The following is a 17,467-nucleotide window of genomic DNA, read 5'->3' on the forward strand; positions in this document are numbered from 1 at the left end:
GAATAACAGCACGTACTGCATTTACATTTGAGATCGGATTGGCTTCGAACGCGTTGGTTACAATTGATCTAATATCCGATCACGAACGTAGGGGGGAAAGGGCTGCAGACGAATAACTCGCTCTTGTTCTCGCGAGATTTTGGTGCAAACTGCAACATTGTTTAACTTTCTACTGCCGTGTTAAAACATTTAATTAATCAATCAATTACGATATCCTACGGAGGATTAAATTGGTGACCGGCAAAGATTCCAAACTCAGCATGCGATTGCACGAGCCCACACGCACTCTATCATCTCAGTTTAATCTCCGCAGCACACATTGATTCTCTGACGATACAACTGTATATCAGAGATCGACCTGACATTTAATTTCTTGAATGATGGTCAAATATGTAATGTGCGACCCGTGCGTATTGGCAACACCAAAAATCCAGGTAATTAAACATCTTATGGAAATGGTCTAGGTGATGCTGCCCAAGGAATTTTGACAGCCGCGCTAAAGGTGCTGACGGATCTAACCTCGCGAGATGCGTCCAACAAATTGCGACGTAGTTCATAGATGATATTAAAGTTCATCTGCTGATCAACTGTAAAATCCTAGATGGCGTGAGTTTCAATCTATTTGACATCGACTAAACGAAATAGTAACTCGACAATACAAGTTCCAGTTGCGTTCCCGTCCAATCATTATACCATTCTCCACCAACCTGTGCTGAATTGTGCATTACCAATTGTCTTTAACTGAGGTTAAAATATACGCAAAAAGGCAGACAGGCTAATTGACTGACACATTCACACGTACATATTGTATACCCTGAATATGTACATCGTTATATCATACATACAAGTACTGAAGTATATTGCACTGCGGTTAACTAATGGGATTTATCAGCGTTGATAAAGCATTACGTAAACTTTAAAATTAGATTATATAGACAAGACAGACCCATTCCGGGAATATAACTAACATCCGAAATCAGTATAACTAGCAGTTCGAAACCTTTTGTGATCAAAACAAGTCATCGATTCGCTAAATGCTGATTATTGTTTTAGTCACACACAATGGTCAACTTCGCCGTCACCTTTACTAAAGCTGGTGTCAGAGGTAAGTACACTAGTATGATATTCATTTGTCTGTAAATGTATACTGCAACAAAAAGCCCGATGGGACCAAGGGGACGAAGACCACGCAAGTTCCTGCCTATTTTATCATACTTTTAACCTAATACGTGTAAGGAAATCTTACTGCTGGAAACGTTCTGATCATTACCGCTTATTTTTTATTGGGGTGTGTGCTCACACCCTTCCCACCCCTCGACATCCGCCGTTGAAAGTTGCGGGTAATGGAGTGGGCAAGAAAATGAAAGTGAAATATGATTTGCATCTCTCTCTCTCTCTCTCTCATTTTAGAACCAGGAAGCAATAATATCTATGTTATGTATTTAAGCATAAAGGAGGCCTTGGAAGGGGACTTAGCGACTAAGAGTAGTGTTATTTATTAACAGGGAACGGGAGAACATGTATCATTTGTTTCATTGAAAACCTACGAATATTCTGATAATCTTACAGACAACGGATATTTGTTTTTGTATACATAACAAACGAACTATGACGACCCTTTCTGAGAGACAAGGCAGCGCATGCCACCCACCCACCCCGCCTCTGTTTAATAATATATACTCAGAATGTTAGTTGCCAATCCTTCAAACCTTAATTCAGTAGATAAACAGATAAACTTGAATAATTGAACATCCTGAAACTAAACCGTAAAAAAATGTATTGTCTCCCTCCCACAGTGGCGTCAAAAAGGAGATGCGGAGGAGGGGTAGCGGACCGCATCGGGTGACAGCATGAGAGGGATTGATACCAGTATGACTGTCTATAAAATTATTGAACTTTTGTGCTTGAAAGAGGTCCACGGGGGTGACACCATGAGTTGCCGCACGTGACTGTCTATAAAATGTTTGAATTTAATGCATGAAGGGGGTCCATGGGGGTGACACCGTGAGTTACCGCACAATTAAATGTTTGAATTTTTGTGCAAGAAGGAGGTCTATGGAGTTGACACCATTAGTGAACACACTGGGTGACACCAACCCTAGTGACGCCACTGCTCCCCCCCCCCTCTCTCTCTCTCTCTCTCTCTCTCTCTGAGCTGTTTACATGCGATAATGTACCGGCATCTCTAACAATTTATTCTTGCATGGTGTTTCCTAATTGCACGTAAAATCGAACGTTGAACCGACTAAACTAATAACTGCAAATTGTAGAAAATAAATAACATAAATCTAACAGTCGAGAGGTGCGTGTAAATCATTGTGCGTTCCCCTACAGTTATAAAAAGTCATACAGCAATTCTACAATAACGACTTTCATTCTTTCGTCAGGTGATCGAAAATTGTATGACTAGTTGAACCTGTAACGTCAAAGCTAACAGACCGTTTATCCTAATTTCTATAGCTCTTTACATGCAGTAGTCATTTTGTATAGAACAGATACTTGCTGACAGTTCTGTATGGCCTACATTAACCTCCACACGTTAATAGCGGAGATACTTCAACAGGGTTTGTCATATTCGAATATAGACAGAATGTATAAATTTAGGTTTTTAAAAAACGTGTCCTCTATAGGTTTGGTACAGGACACTACAACCATCGTGCAAATATCCATTTTGTAATACAACACACTGAAATATGCTGTATTTGTATAGGAAAAGAAAATACCGTCTTCAAAACATTAATGTATTCGTTTAAATATTTACATCTACGTTTGTTTTAATTTTTAATATTGTATGCTCTGAAATGTAAAACTATGAAATGTCACCAATTAGTCAAAAGGGAACTCATATTAGATAGTTTTTTCATATGGTATGAAAATGTTACTAATCAACGGATGGACTAGAGATATTTAAAAGATTCGTAGAGTCGATTGATCTTGCACTGTTTCTTTTAAACAGAAACGTGCTCCAGCGAAGTATGCCAATGACAGACACAATAGATGGTGATAAAATTTCGAAGTAATTTGTTCAGTAACAGCCGTAGTAATCTGTGTCATAAAAGATAAATTAAGATGTAATGTCTATCTCATGAGATAACTTCTTTAAATGGGGACACACACACACACACACACACACACACACACACACACATATATATATATATATATATATATATATATATATATATATATATATATATATATATATATATAGACCCAGACCCTCACTACCTGTGGCATCGATCACCGCCAATGGCCATCACAAGCTGCTGACAGAGAAAGCTGGCTGGCGACGTCCAGTTCACCAGGCCGCTGGCACTTTTGAAAAAAACGGACGGGCCATATTACAGGAAAAACGATGGGTAAAAATAAACCGAGAACCATCGGCAGCACCCATCACAACCCAGACATTCCCCTGCAGCCTCTGTGGACGTACGTGCCTGTCACGTATTGGTCTCGTCAGCCACTAGCGCGCGTGTAATAGACATGGATATATATATATATATATATATATATATATATATATACTAAATAATTTATAGAGATTTCACTACCGAGCAAATCAAACAACACCCACGTGAGTCTAACAAGAAGTCGATGTTTCCGCTATTTCGATGGACCTTGTGACAACAGTCGTTGTCAGGGAAAAGGTAGATAAACGCCAAAATACCATAAAATATTTCCATTAATCAACTAAAAGCCATACATTCATGAGACCGTAATTTCACACTTGCATGATCTGTCTTGATTCACATTTGAAAAACCCATTAGTAAACCTTCACAAGCCGTAGATTGGTATTTAACGCCATGCAATTCAAAAACGACTCAAACACCTGATACAAATAATTGTTCTCTTTTCAAATTACTAAGCATATATACATTAGAATAGCCCGAGAAATAATTATGTTCAGAAACTTGGGACGGTCCGTTTATGAAAGTAACCCACGTGAACATAAAGTCTCATCTGCTCCTAGAAATTGGCTAATTACTCGGCCTGAGAAATATCTTCCCAACACCAGCTCCCATAATCAGCAATAATCTATAAAATCAAACAAAGTTATAAAAGCAGTGTAAGCGACCCACGGTCCACTTTATAGAAACCTTGCACAAAGTCCCCTCTTCCTGCAAGAGGTTTGTGGGTTGGTGAATTGTACCTTCTTTCAAGAGGTCCGCTTAATTTGGTTCTCGTTATCTAGAGGTTGACAGCCTTCGATGTTATTGCCCGGTTCGAGTAAATATAAATATAAGTGTGTAAACTTATAGGTGGAATAGATAGAGATCTGAACAGATATATAGAACAGACCAATACGAACCCCCGTACATGTAAACAACAATTTAATCAATTACATAAAACAACTGTGTGAATTCATTACATCAGGAATATACACTGCTTCTAGGAATAAAACTTTCACCGAATTACAAAACACAAATAAATTTAAATAAAGTAGTCGATCTGTCTTACTGGTAGATTTAGTTCATCAAAGGATCGAGTGAACAATCGGAAGTCAATGCCTTGTACAATTGCATAACCAGCTTCTCCGGTTCACTCCGCTTCCACTGTAGCTGTTCCTTCGACTTCCCTCTGTCTCGTCTCTTTCAGTCCTGAACTCTGGGTGTGGAACGTAGGTTCTCAGAATTAATACGTCACAGGATACGTCTCAGGGATAATACGTCTCAGAGATAATACGTCACAGGATACGTCGCAGAGATAATACGTCACAGGAGCTTTTTTCTCCCTTTTAAAAAAATATAAATAGAGACAACCTAAATGTTCTGTTGTTTATGATGACAGGGGCTTGCATTATCCCCTTCTCGTTATCAGATCTTACTATCGGTTCTAAACAGTTGATAAGGCTATCAGTCGGCTCCACATGTTCTATAATGACCCTAGTTAGTTTAATGGCTAATTCATCACACATTAACACCACACATTAACGCCACATGAGGCATAACTGTTCGGATCCAGCCTCAATTTACACAAGTGAATGTATGAGATACATTATATGGCTTACTAAATTATTTCAATCAATACACACTCAACCTAAATCATACGTGAAATCTTCTAAATTGATAAACTGATATACGAATGTAGCAAATAGATTCATGCAAATATAAGTAAATACATTCATCAAAGCATTATATAAGGGCATCAACAAATTACATGGAAGTGTCACAAATACCTTTGAGCTTTCAACGTTCCTAGTTTCTACCGCCAAATTTGTTCGTCGGTTTTCCTCGACAATAGTCCCCTTGGACAAGAGTTTTACGAGAGAATTTCTCCCAAATTTACTTTCGGTTTTCTTACACTTGTTTTCTCTTGCAGAAAAGCTTAGACTGACTCATATTTTTGATGTGGCCATATTAAAACTAGGAAATTTAGCTTGTGAAACACACCCCTTATTTAGTGTAACCAATCAGAATCAAATATATCTGCCGCCTTTTTCGAGAGGCGCTAAAGTCGTGGTCAACTTGACCTTGTAGTTTGAATAACAGTGTTCTGCGATCTTTCTATTCTGACATTTACACTATGGAATCGAAGTCAGCTTTTCTCTCCACCAGTCTTATGTTGGCTAAATAAACGAATGCTTAATTAAGAATAAAGTTCTCCCCTCGAAAAGACATTACCGATCATGGCAGTATGGCGATTTTATACGCGCCTGTCCCCATAAATCTAATTAATAGTTCTCTGGTCTCAACTAATGTGTTCTGCATAGATCGCCAGAAATTTGCCCCTTCACAAGTAGATAGATATATAGTATAGCACATACCCTTGGTTCATTAAAATATTTTGACAATTAACCGATGGTCTCTCCGGTGACCAAAGTGGTTAGAGCGCCGACCTCAGATGCGGAAGGTCGACGATTACAACCCCAGCCGAGTCATACAAAAGTGTTTTAAAAATAATACTAGCAGCTACGTCGCTAGGTGCTCAGCATTAATAGGTCGGTATTAGGAATGGTCGGCCTAGTGTCAAGATAATGTGACTTGGTGGGACATGATGCTATATGTCAGCAGCATGATGACCCGGTGCTAGTCATCACTATAAACGGTCACTCTGCAGATATCGTAGCGATATGACTAAAAAATTGTTAAAGCTACGTTAAAAATCAAAATACCACACACACACACACAACCTAACAAACACACACAATTCACCAATGAATGCCATACTAATTGTTAATTCATTAGAGTGTAAAAAAATTAAATTAAGAATTTAAAATTTGAAAACATTTAACAAGTGCAGCACTTTATACTCTTTCCTTTAACTTAGTTTACAGTTTCGTTTAACATGGAAAATGTATTGCACTAAACAAGTCATTTTTACATTTAATTTTTTAACCATAACAAAGTCTAGCATTTGACAGAGAAGACAGTCAATATATATGGTGCACGGTTTGACACTAAAGTTGGGAAAACCAATTGAATTGATTGTGCAGTATGAATATAAAAATCAGGTACTGGAATATTTTATGGGGATATAGCAAATACAAGTGTACCACACGGAGAAAACAATATATTGCTACTGTATGTTTCATTTTCATTGTTTGTTAGGTTTTTATAAATTCATTATATGCCATGGGTTATGTAAAATTGCGTCTTACAGCTGACCTTGTCTACGATCAAGTCCATCGTGTACCTAACCAAAATCATTTTTAACAAAAACTATTCTGTAAACAATGATACGCATCTGATATTTTTTCTCTGTGTATGGGTTTAAAATTAGGATCATTATTAATGAAAGCAAACATATTTATTTTGGTCTGAGTCAAGGACATTGTGTTTACCGCGTCCTTTATTATACTTTTAGTAACAAATCGTATCTTTCATCATTTCGAATCTTCTAGAGTGAAAAGTTCCATTAGATAATAGTTTTTTTCTCCAGAAAATGATAATTGGGACCTGAGGTCAAATAAAGGAGTACAAAATCTAGTTTACTGGAAAAATTATGTATTCTTGTGATCCGGGCCGGCTTTAGGCCGATTGGATAAATTCGGCACAATCGGACCCCACCCTCACAGGGGCCTGGTGCGTTAGTAATTTTAAGAAATATATCTATCGAGAGAAATTAATAATAAAGCGATGAAAGAAAATGCAAAGTTTATAAAACTTCCTTGAAAGTTTAATTCCAAATGCCTTGCTCCAAAACAGTAGGCCCCGCGCATGCATCAAAGTGAGTGATCCAAAAGCAGGCACCGCGTGTGCAAAGGCCGTTCCTGTCTGATATAATACCTAGCAGACAGATATCATTTGTATTGTTGTATTCAGATTTGATTCTGAATTATCTAAATTATTCTTATATGAAAATACAAAATGCTCTATTATACTATTCTTGGACAGAAAGACTCTGGATAACACCGAACATAAATAAAGATTATATTCTTGAATTATATTATAGTGATTCAACAAAAGATTTTTGACACATCTCCACTTTACAGGCCATCAGAGGAGGCACATCAACGTTACATATATGGATGGGGGTGTTTCAAGTTTACTCTCATCTAAGAAAAAATTATACGAATGTTCTTTTCATTTATCTTGTGTTACATTTTGTAACTTCATTAACATTAATATCGAGATGAAAGAAAATATGCCCAATTTAAATTTGGTGTTAAAATGTTAACACCCTTCTTCGTTGTGATTGCAAATATGATAGTGATAAAACAAAGTCACTAGCTACTCACCATGATTCTTATTGCTAGAAATATTGGTCCCAACTAGTAGGATGTGTATTATAAACACAACGGGTAACAATGTGGAATTCTAGTTTATATAAGCATTGAGTTACGACATCATAAAGAGTCATTGATAGAGATTAAAACCAGATGCAAAATAGGTTGGACTAAATAATATTTTACGAGATAGGAACGAATTGATGTATATGATGTCATTGCATGATTAAATCAAATCATCGGGATCTTACTAATTTGTGTATTAGTTGGTCACGTTTACAATATAACAATTATTATTATCTTTAGGATAAGAATGTTACGTCTCGGATGAAAGAATTGCAACATTATATATTCACAATCAAAGGTTATGTTAAATCCTGTTAAATGTGGTGATGGTGAATTTGTGTTATCTAGTAATATAATTCCGACATTGGCAGTATTCTTTACGACAACATTAACTTTACTTTATTAACGCAAGAAATCTTCTGACAGTTTCAAATAAGCCAAAGCAATGCTATCATATGAAACAATTATGTTTTAGCTAATAATATAATAAGTAATAATGAACAAAATTTCCAACTAGAATAAAAAGTCATCATCTCAGTACTAAAAATTCATTCCTCACACCTGGATCAGAGGCAATGTCAACAACTGTCATACGACTATATTTGAATAACAGTATTGCCTTACCCGAAAAGGAAGCCCTCTTTTTATCATTTCGATCCTATTTTGTATGTTTAATGCTTTTCTAAAGTTTAAATATTTAACGCTACCATCCCCTTATTAGTTTATATTTGTCTTGTTTATTATATAATTTAATTTCGTTAGTATTCTATCAATTTGTTCTAATTTGTATTTTATCTGATGGGCAACATGTCCGAGTTTAATTTTTAAACTTTCAATTTTTGTAGTATCACTTCAGCACCAAATGAATAGTCATTCATTTTCTCTTTCTTATTGTTATAAGTATGACCTTTGAAAACTTTCTTCATTTGTAATTATATAAAGGGATGAACTTTTTTTTCTTTCTGTTGCATTATTAGGAGACAGTATATAGAATTATTTTAAAGATACATGTTTTAAGCTTTATTTTGCTAATACTAGTATTCTGATTGTTTCAATTACTATTTTTTCTTTCATTTATTTTCATACATGTATTCTCATTTGGACAAAATTCTCGCATTTCTTTCTCTTCGTCCCTATTGGTTGTCTCTGTAAAACAGTAGGTTCTATGGATACTAGTTTGTGCTACTCCTTTTATTGAAGACGTTGAATCGGTTTAACTTAAGGTTTTTGAACGGGTAATTTGTAAACGTTAAGCGGTTTGTGTAAATATTACTTATTGTGTATTGATCTGCAAAAATAGTTAGATTATGGAGATTTTAAATTAGTATTGCCATTTTTGGCATCAAACCTTCAAAACGCCCACCCCCACCAACATTGTCACCTCAGCTACGTTCCCAGATGAAACAGATACGCGTGCGAACTTCTTTCCCAACTACTAATTCAGAAATTTTTGAAACCGACCAAATCGCTCACAATTGTGTTCCCTGTCACAAGTTACTCGCTTTCGCACGAGACGCAAAATCACGTTTAAGACCCACCCTACAATAGCCCCAGTGGAGTTCAGTCTTTATCGTTTAGTTTCGGAACGGCACTGTGCTGCAATGTTATAGTATATCAAATATGAGAGCAGGGCGTCTAGCAGCAGAGAGGGCGAACAGACTCTAATTGGCTCACCCTCGAATTGCAAAAATAAGCCTTCCTGAAAATCGCAAAAACAATCGCTAAAAAAAGGATCGGGGTGACTGGGTGCTGAGTATGAGACTTCGCCCTCTCTGCTGCTATTAATTATATAACATTTAGCAAATAATCCCATCAGCGCAGGAATCTTACACAGCTAGATTAGATCGAGAGCGACTAGAAGCAATTAATAAATAGACTCCATTGAGAGTTGCTGTTAAACAAAAACTACAAGCGCGACAAGAAGCACAAGTTGAATTTTCAACGGGTACAGGACAATTGTTTAAACCATTTACAAAAGTTAATGAAAGAGTCGCAACGGCTACTGAAAGTCTTCATCCATCAGTAATACAAATTGCTGAGCAAATTGGAAAAATAGCAAAGGAAACTAAGAAAACAAAACGAATCCTAAAACAAAATTCCGACTGAAATAAATGCAGGTCAAACTCCACCCGTCCGTGAAGAAATACAATAAATATTTGATAGTATTTATAAAGTCCGCATGGAGGTCAGTGATGTAAAAAAAACGTGTTACACCATAATCAAAACCACCTTTAAAACCACAAGCTCAAATTACCAAAGAGTGTTATAGACAACTTCAGGAGAATCCTCGGCAGATTGCCGCCGATGTTTCAAAAGAAAAAATATATTCCTTTTGTATTTCGAGCAGTTGAAAGTATACAAAGAATCACAAGTAAACACAAGGATAAATTCAAACAATTTCAGAAAGAAGATATCAAATAATATCCGTTACCTGAGATATTTTATCATTAAACAAAACTTCATTCGTTCCACCTCGTATTGCAGCGAAATCAGCCCACTCCACTACTAACATCATGGAAAGTTTCAGCTGCAAAGAGCTCTTCGAGATTACTAACAAGCTAATGTCAAGGAACAAATCAACACCACATCCAACTACCTTCTCTCCAGTCGAACATCCGGACATGTTTGCAAATTTCTTCCTTGACAAAGTACAAACCATTAGAGATAAGCCTGACACCACAATTTCAATTGACTCGTCGCCACCATACGGTTGGGATACAGAATTTGAGCGGCAACCATTAGCAGCATTTGAACATGTCTCTATGGATTTTGTACGTACAATCGTGATAAAGAGTGCACCAAAGTCATGTGAACTTGATCCAATTCCAACATCACTGCTGCTTCAGTGCTTAGATCCAATATTTCCTTCACTAACTGATCTTATTAATACCTCTCTCTCATCCGGGGAATTCACATCAATTTTCAAAACTGCCATTGTAAAGCCTCTGCTGAAGGAACCAACACTAGACCATAACGATTTAAAGAACTACCGCCCAGTTTCTAATCTCCCATTCATATCAAAAGTCTTAGAAAAGGTTGTTCTATCCCAGCTTGTATCTCATCTAAATTCAAACAGTCTTTTTAGCAATGTACAATCTGCATATCGCCCCTGCCACATTACTGAAACTACTCTTCTAAAAGTAATTAATGACATTCTCTCTGCGTTGAATAGCGGAATGATTACAGTCTTCACCCCCCTTTTTTTTCAGCAGCATTTGACACAATATACCTTGATTTATTACATCACCGTCTCCAGCATATATTTGGCATTCATGATACAGCCTTACTGTGGTTCAAGTCCTGCTTGGTCAACAGGACACAAATTGTATCTGCAAATGGAATACACTCCAGCCCAGTTGATCTATGTTGTGGTGTTCCACAGGGCTCTGTTCTTGGACATGTTCTCTTCATTCTGTACACACAGCCGCTCACAGGTGTCATAGATCATCATCCAGTGTCTCACCAATTGTACGCTGATCACACCCAAATATACAAATCTAGCCACCCAACTGAAGTTGATGCTACCATCCAAGGTGTAGAGAGGTGCATTTCTGATGTGAAATCATGGATGACTTGTAACAAGCTGCAGATGAATGATGATAAAACTGAGGCCATTCTGATCACAACACAAAGACTTTCTCATTTACATATTTTACCTGAAACAATAAATATCAACAACACCAACATTAAATTCATACAATCATTACGAAACCTAGGTGTTACTCTGGACAGTACTCTCACATTGCACCAACATGTCATGAACATATGCAAGGTTGCATATCTTGAGCTGAGACGCATCATCTCAGTTCGCAAATATCTTTCAGCTGATGCCACTAAAACACGTGTGTGTTCATTAGTACTTTCAAGACTGGACTACTGCAACTCAATTATGTCTGGTTCATCTCAATATATGTTCCAAAAACTTCAAAACGTTCAAAACACAGCTGCTCAGATCATACTTAGAGTACCACGATCAGACCACACCTCCCGCTGCTCTGTACCCTACACTGGCTAGCCATTTGATCCAGAATCAAACACAAAATTTGTTCTCTGTGCTACGTTTCACTGTCGGACTCCAGTCCAACATACCTATCCGATCTCACCCATGTGTACACACCAGCAAGATAATTACGCTCCTCTTCTGACAATCGTATGCTCAGTATTCCCACTATGAAAACAAAGTCATATGGACAGCGTTCTTTTGCATACAAAGGGCCCAGCAACGTGGAATGAATTGCCCACTGAACTTAGACACAAAGACACAGTGATCACATTCAAGAGGGCTATCAAAACTCACTTATTTCGACTGCAAGAACAAACTTAAAGACCTAATAATGTTTCCTACCTGAAATATTCTCAACATGTTTTTTATTTTTTAATGTTTTTCTAATTTCATGTTGTTTGTTTTTGTAATAATATTATATTTTTTTATCTTATAGGTGTTGTCTAGTGTAGTAAAGAGCTTAGAGCTTCTAAAGATTAAGCGCTATACAAAGTCCTCATTATTATTATTATTATTATTATTATTATTATTATTATTATTATCATCATTATTATTATTATTATTATTATTATTATTGAAGAGGAAGCGTTTTACGATGCACCTGGCACCTGTGCTACTAGTAGCAGTTTTACAGGAAGTGGTCTTGTTGCTTGTCCTAACAGTATCATCAATGATGTGAAACGGTTGGAAGTTCTCGTAGGAGGAAAACGAGCCAGTAATAATTATCCGGAAATAATCAATGAAGAAACTGATATTTGTCGACGATAATTTCAAGGCGGTATTATGGATATTAATGTTTATCGTGAAGTTATTGATGACATCGCGGACAGCTACTACATCGATTAAACGAATAACTAACAAATAAGATGATTATACACAACAACGGCCACCGCAGACCCGAGATGGTCAGAGTAGTAAACTCACGATTACCCGTTAAAACACGCATTACCGGGATGGCCTCGGCGATGTTGTTCGGGGATTATTTACAAGGATAGCTCCCAAAGCAGCACCAATCGCAAAACAATTATCAATGAAAGCCATTCACGTTATTCGTGAAAAGCTCCTGGTGCAATCAGTGACGCTGCTGGTAAAGCGTTCACGGCAATCAAAGACAGAATAGCACGATTAGCACGTGGACGAAAGGTGGTTCAGCAACAACCAGTAAAATTACCAAGCACAGAAGTTATGCTCGCAAATGTCAGTAAAATAATAAATCAGGCTGCAAATCAAACAACTAGTAGAATTGGTAAGACAAGAACCTAGCGAAACAAACACGAGTTTTATTTCAGGAAGCGCGATAACCATTTGGAAAAATGACAATACAATAAGATGTTCAAATACATATTCGACACAGCATTCGATATGGATGAACCAATTCACAAAGATGAATCCGTGCGTGATTGTCAATTTTATTCTTACGACGCACGTGTACTTAATACACGAGGAAGAATTGAATTGCAAGTACATGATACAAGTAGATATTTTCTACCCTCCGAGGCGTTTATTGAAGTAGAAGGTGAGCTTGTAGCATATGTTGTTGCCAATACACCCTACGACGCTAATGTTATAGTTGGTTTTGCTAATAATGGTATTATGGCGTTATTTGACAGCGCCAACTACATGATTAATGGACACGACATCGAGACAATTAAAAAAGATATTGATGTTGCCACAACAATAGTAGGGTTAGCAAGATACTCTGACAATTATTCAAGATCAACTGGTCCGTCAATGATGTTTTACAAAGATAACTCTAATCATCTTGATCATAAACAATTTCTTCAGGTTGGAAGTAGCACGAACTACCGCAACTGACCCACAAGCAGCTGGAGCGATAGACTGACCTAGTGCTGCTTTTTTAATGGTACAAAGCACCAACGACAATTACAATCTTGGATTTGCTACGCGTAAAAACGTGCTAATGGGTAACCGTAGAAGATTTTCATGTGCTATTCCGTTGTCACATATCTTTGGATTTTGCAGAAATATCAGAAAAGTTATTGTTGGAGCGAAGCATCCAGCTGTGCTTGTGCGAAAACCTAACGACAATGATGTTATCTGGCTTACTGATGGAGTTTCTGCTGGTAAGGTAAATCTGTATAAAATTTCACTGTGGATGCCAGTAATGACTCCATCGATCGCTGAAGAAGAACGATTGCTTTCTTTCATGAACACAGGCGGAAAGTCATTGTTGTCATGGCACACAGTGTCCACTGATAGCATTCAAAGTAATGCTGCTGGGGTTTTCACATGGCAAGTAGCGACTCATCAAGGTGTTTCTGTACCAAGACAAATATTTGTTGCGCTGCAAAATGTTAATCGGTTAAACAGCCTGACGCCTAGCCGCATGATACTTGATTCCCTTGGAGTCAGTGAAGTATCTTTACGAATAAGCGGACATCAAGAACCATCCGATGATAAAATCTTGAATTTTGAAAATAATACAACTGCGCGCGTGTATCATCGACTGCTGTCGTATATGGGACGTGAACATAACATAGTCACTGGATTACAAGTCTCACAATTGGATTTTAGAACACTGTATCCAATTTATTTCTTTTCACTGATCATTTAGATTTTTACACACAATCTGTCGTTGACATACACTTCGGAGCTAGAGTAAATCCAGGTGGTGATAATTACAGAGCAATCGTGGTTATACTTAGCGACAAGGCAATGTTGCTTGAAGGCGCTGGTGGTAGAATGAAACTCGTTGACGCACCAGTATAAAACATGTAATGTTTCCCAAATATGTAACGATTTAAAAACACGAGAATTTTATAAAAATATCTTACCATCCCGTTAGTGTTAGTCTGACTCCTGGTCAGATTAAAAAAACTACAATCCGCGTTATTAAAAATACAGGAATTATAATAATGCTAAAGCACAATCAAATCACAGGCGGTGAAAATAAAATGTCGTTGACATCGCGTCAGTTTAAACATCTCGAGAAAGCCAGACAAACCAAGACCCGAAACTTTCCACTGATGCCATCAGCATCACCGCTAAAACCGGAGGTGTCTTTCCTTTACTCGCGGCAATACCAGCGTTGATAGCCGCTGAAGCCTCCGCCGTTGCAAAATCAGCTGCGTTAGGTGCTGTTGGAAACGCTGCTGGAATGGCATTTAAACAAAGTATAGGGAAAGGGCTTAAGGCTTCCAGGAACTCATCGAGGAAAAGGTCTAAGGCTTCCAGGATCCCTTCGCTAATTTCACCGATGTCAAATTCCATTTACTTGATGCTGCTAAGCAACTAAAATATATATTTTTAGAGGTGCTTTTATGCGCGATCAGTTACCGCAACAAGCAAACAACACCGAGACGAGTATTATTAATCTCGATAATTCCACCGGGGTTGGAACTCATTGCTAGCATACGCGATTGATCCCCGTGGAATCATTTATTTTGACTCGTACGGGTTAGCTCCTCCGCAGGAATTTATGCACTCTATCTCTGCACACAAAAGTCGGACACAAAGTGCCAATCTCAAACGTTACCAGCACAAACATTAACCGATCCACCAATATGCGGCCGTGAAGCAATTGCTGTACTTTACGATGTGTCAGCGACACCATCGTTGCCACCTCACAAAGTCGTATCTAATTATACAAGTCACCAGTTTGAGAAATCATTGATTTAGATCAGAAAGAAAAGAATAATGGTAGATATTTACGGAAGATCCCGCGGTGATACTACTAAGAGTAATAAAGGTTCGACGAAATAGATTTGTCAAATTACGTGAAAAAAAGACCAACTCGCTGATATCGTGAACCTCTCTGGAGTTGACATAGATGAGGTTGTTGTTTTTCAGGATAAATACGGCGTTTTGAAAACGAGCAATATCAAATGGAATGATATAGCTCGCAAAGTTATTGGTGTTACTACAGATAATATCCCTGTGTATACTGACGGCGGTAGAATCAGAGACTCAAATATATCGTTTATAACCATCAGAGATGAAATTGCAAGAAGCGTTGCTAATCGTTCGAAAAATACCGGCGACACATTGACAGGTGAACTCAGCATGAACGGAAATAAAATAGTCGTGCTCGGAGATCCAACGTCCTACAAAGATGCCGCAATAAAAAAAAAATATGTAGGCGTTAACTACAGTACCGTCGATGGTAAATTATCCACGTTGCGGGCGTGTATGATGTTGACGTAAGTATGTTTGCAAATCTTCGTAGAAATTTTAGAAAAATTAATAAAACCGCAGAGGAATTCTTTGGCACCCCGTTGACCGTTGACGTTAAACTCTCTGATATCAAGACGAGCATTGATACAATTAGGAAAACACTAAAAGATGTCATAAGTGGAATTCCTGATATCGTTAACAAAATTAATCTGATTAAAATTCCTCACAAACAGATCACAAATATAGTATGCACAGTGTCTTCGGGATTCTCGACGTGGTCACAGCAAAATAATACTATCAAACATACCACGGAAGTCACTGATGTGCACAGGCTGTCTGTGTTCAGCGCTGCAACATTTACTATATACACTACATATCCCTGGTGTCATTCAACCGATAAGTTTTCCGGGGTTGTGTCTGTTAAATAGCGGGAACGAAGAGACATTTATGCTGGAAGCACCTGATAAGAAATTACCCGCAACATCTTACTGGTTGTGTCTGGAACTTATTGCTGAAACGCCTCAATTGGTTACTGCGTAAAATATAATGGACGTTCAAAAATTTAGATATGATCAAGTACGTGAATGAAAAACAGCACTAACGACCATCGTTGACAAGTATACAACGAAAGTAAAAAAATACCGAAGACGTGTAGATGCCACTGATGTCATTGTATACTCGGTATCTACACTCGTTGCGTCCACCAGCGTAGTGTTATCAGCGCTAACACCATTAACGGTAGCAGTAGCAACGATATGTGTTTCATACAGCAACAATTGCTAAGGTTTTTAATATTATCGCGAAAACAGTATCCACGTGCACAAGTACAAAATTGCATTGCAACCTTGTGCGATTACACGTGGTATCTAACGCCTACGCTAAATTGTCGTTGTTGATATCATCAAGCCTTGACGATACGATGATATAAGATTCTGAATTTGATATAATGGTTAAGATACACAGTGAAGTAATTGATTTAGAAAACCGCCATTTGGAAAATGGAAATTTAAATAATGACAGAACTACTTCAGCAGATAGCCGCAAATACAAGTCCGATGACAACCACAATGATATCAGTAAACTCATCCAACCCTGAATTTGGTATTAATTTTCAAATCGCGATTCCAGTTAAAGAAATCGCCCTTGCGCAGTTGCGAGTATACTACAGTTGGCCAAATATCAGGTCAAGATCATTAGGCGGACTGCAGAGTCAAATAATTCGTTGGTATTTGCAAATAAAAATAAACCAGATGGAACACCTGACTGGCAAATTGTTGTAATATCCACGGTGAATTATCAAATCAAACAGATCAATCATGACTTTCAACGCAGAATAAAAAATATCACGGGGAAAGATTCCAAGATAGCAATAACAGTACATGAACCAACACTGTCCAACGATAAATTCACCGGATTACGCCGGTGATGTCTATCAGTCATCGATCAGATCAGTGCATGGATGGCTTGAAGTTGCCCCGGAAGCACCACCTCCAATACCTGAACCAACCCGAGCTGAGTTTACTTCTGACAAACGCTTGTACTGGGGAACTGTTCCAGACTATTACATAAGAACTTATAATAAAGCAATAATTAATGA

The 17,467-nt window shown here is 37.6% G+C and overlaps 1 protein-coding gene across 1 annotated transcript in view; it reads left to right on the forward strand.

The window, feature by feature from the left end:
- The first annotated feature begins 921 nt into the window (after positions 1 to 921).
- LOC149776541 (uncharacterized) overlaps positions 922 to 17,467 on the forward strand; it is a 42,755-nt gene continuing 26,209 nt past the window's right edge. Inside the window, exon 1 of the mRNA XM_089940998.1 lies at positions 922 to 1,105. Coding sequence (XP_089797124.1) covers positions 1,063 to 1,105 — 43 coding nt within the window. The 5' untranslated portion in view covers positions 922 to 1,062. The remainder of the gene's footprint in view (positions 1,106 to 17,467) is intronic.

The sequence above is a fragment of the Sinohyriopsis cumingii genome, chromosome 18 (assembly GCF_028554795.1).
Source record: "Sinohyriopsis cumingii isolate HCF-2022 chromosome 18, ASM2855479v2, whole genome shotgun sequence".
NCBI classification, from domain to species: Eukaryota; Metazoa; Mollusca; class Bivalvia; order Unionida; family Unionidae; genus Sinohyriopsis; species Sinohyriopsis cumingii.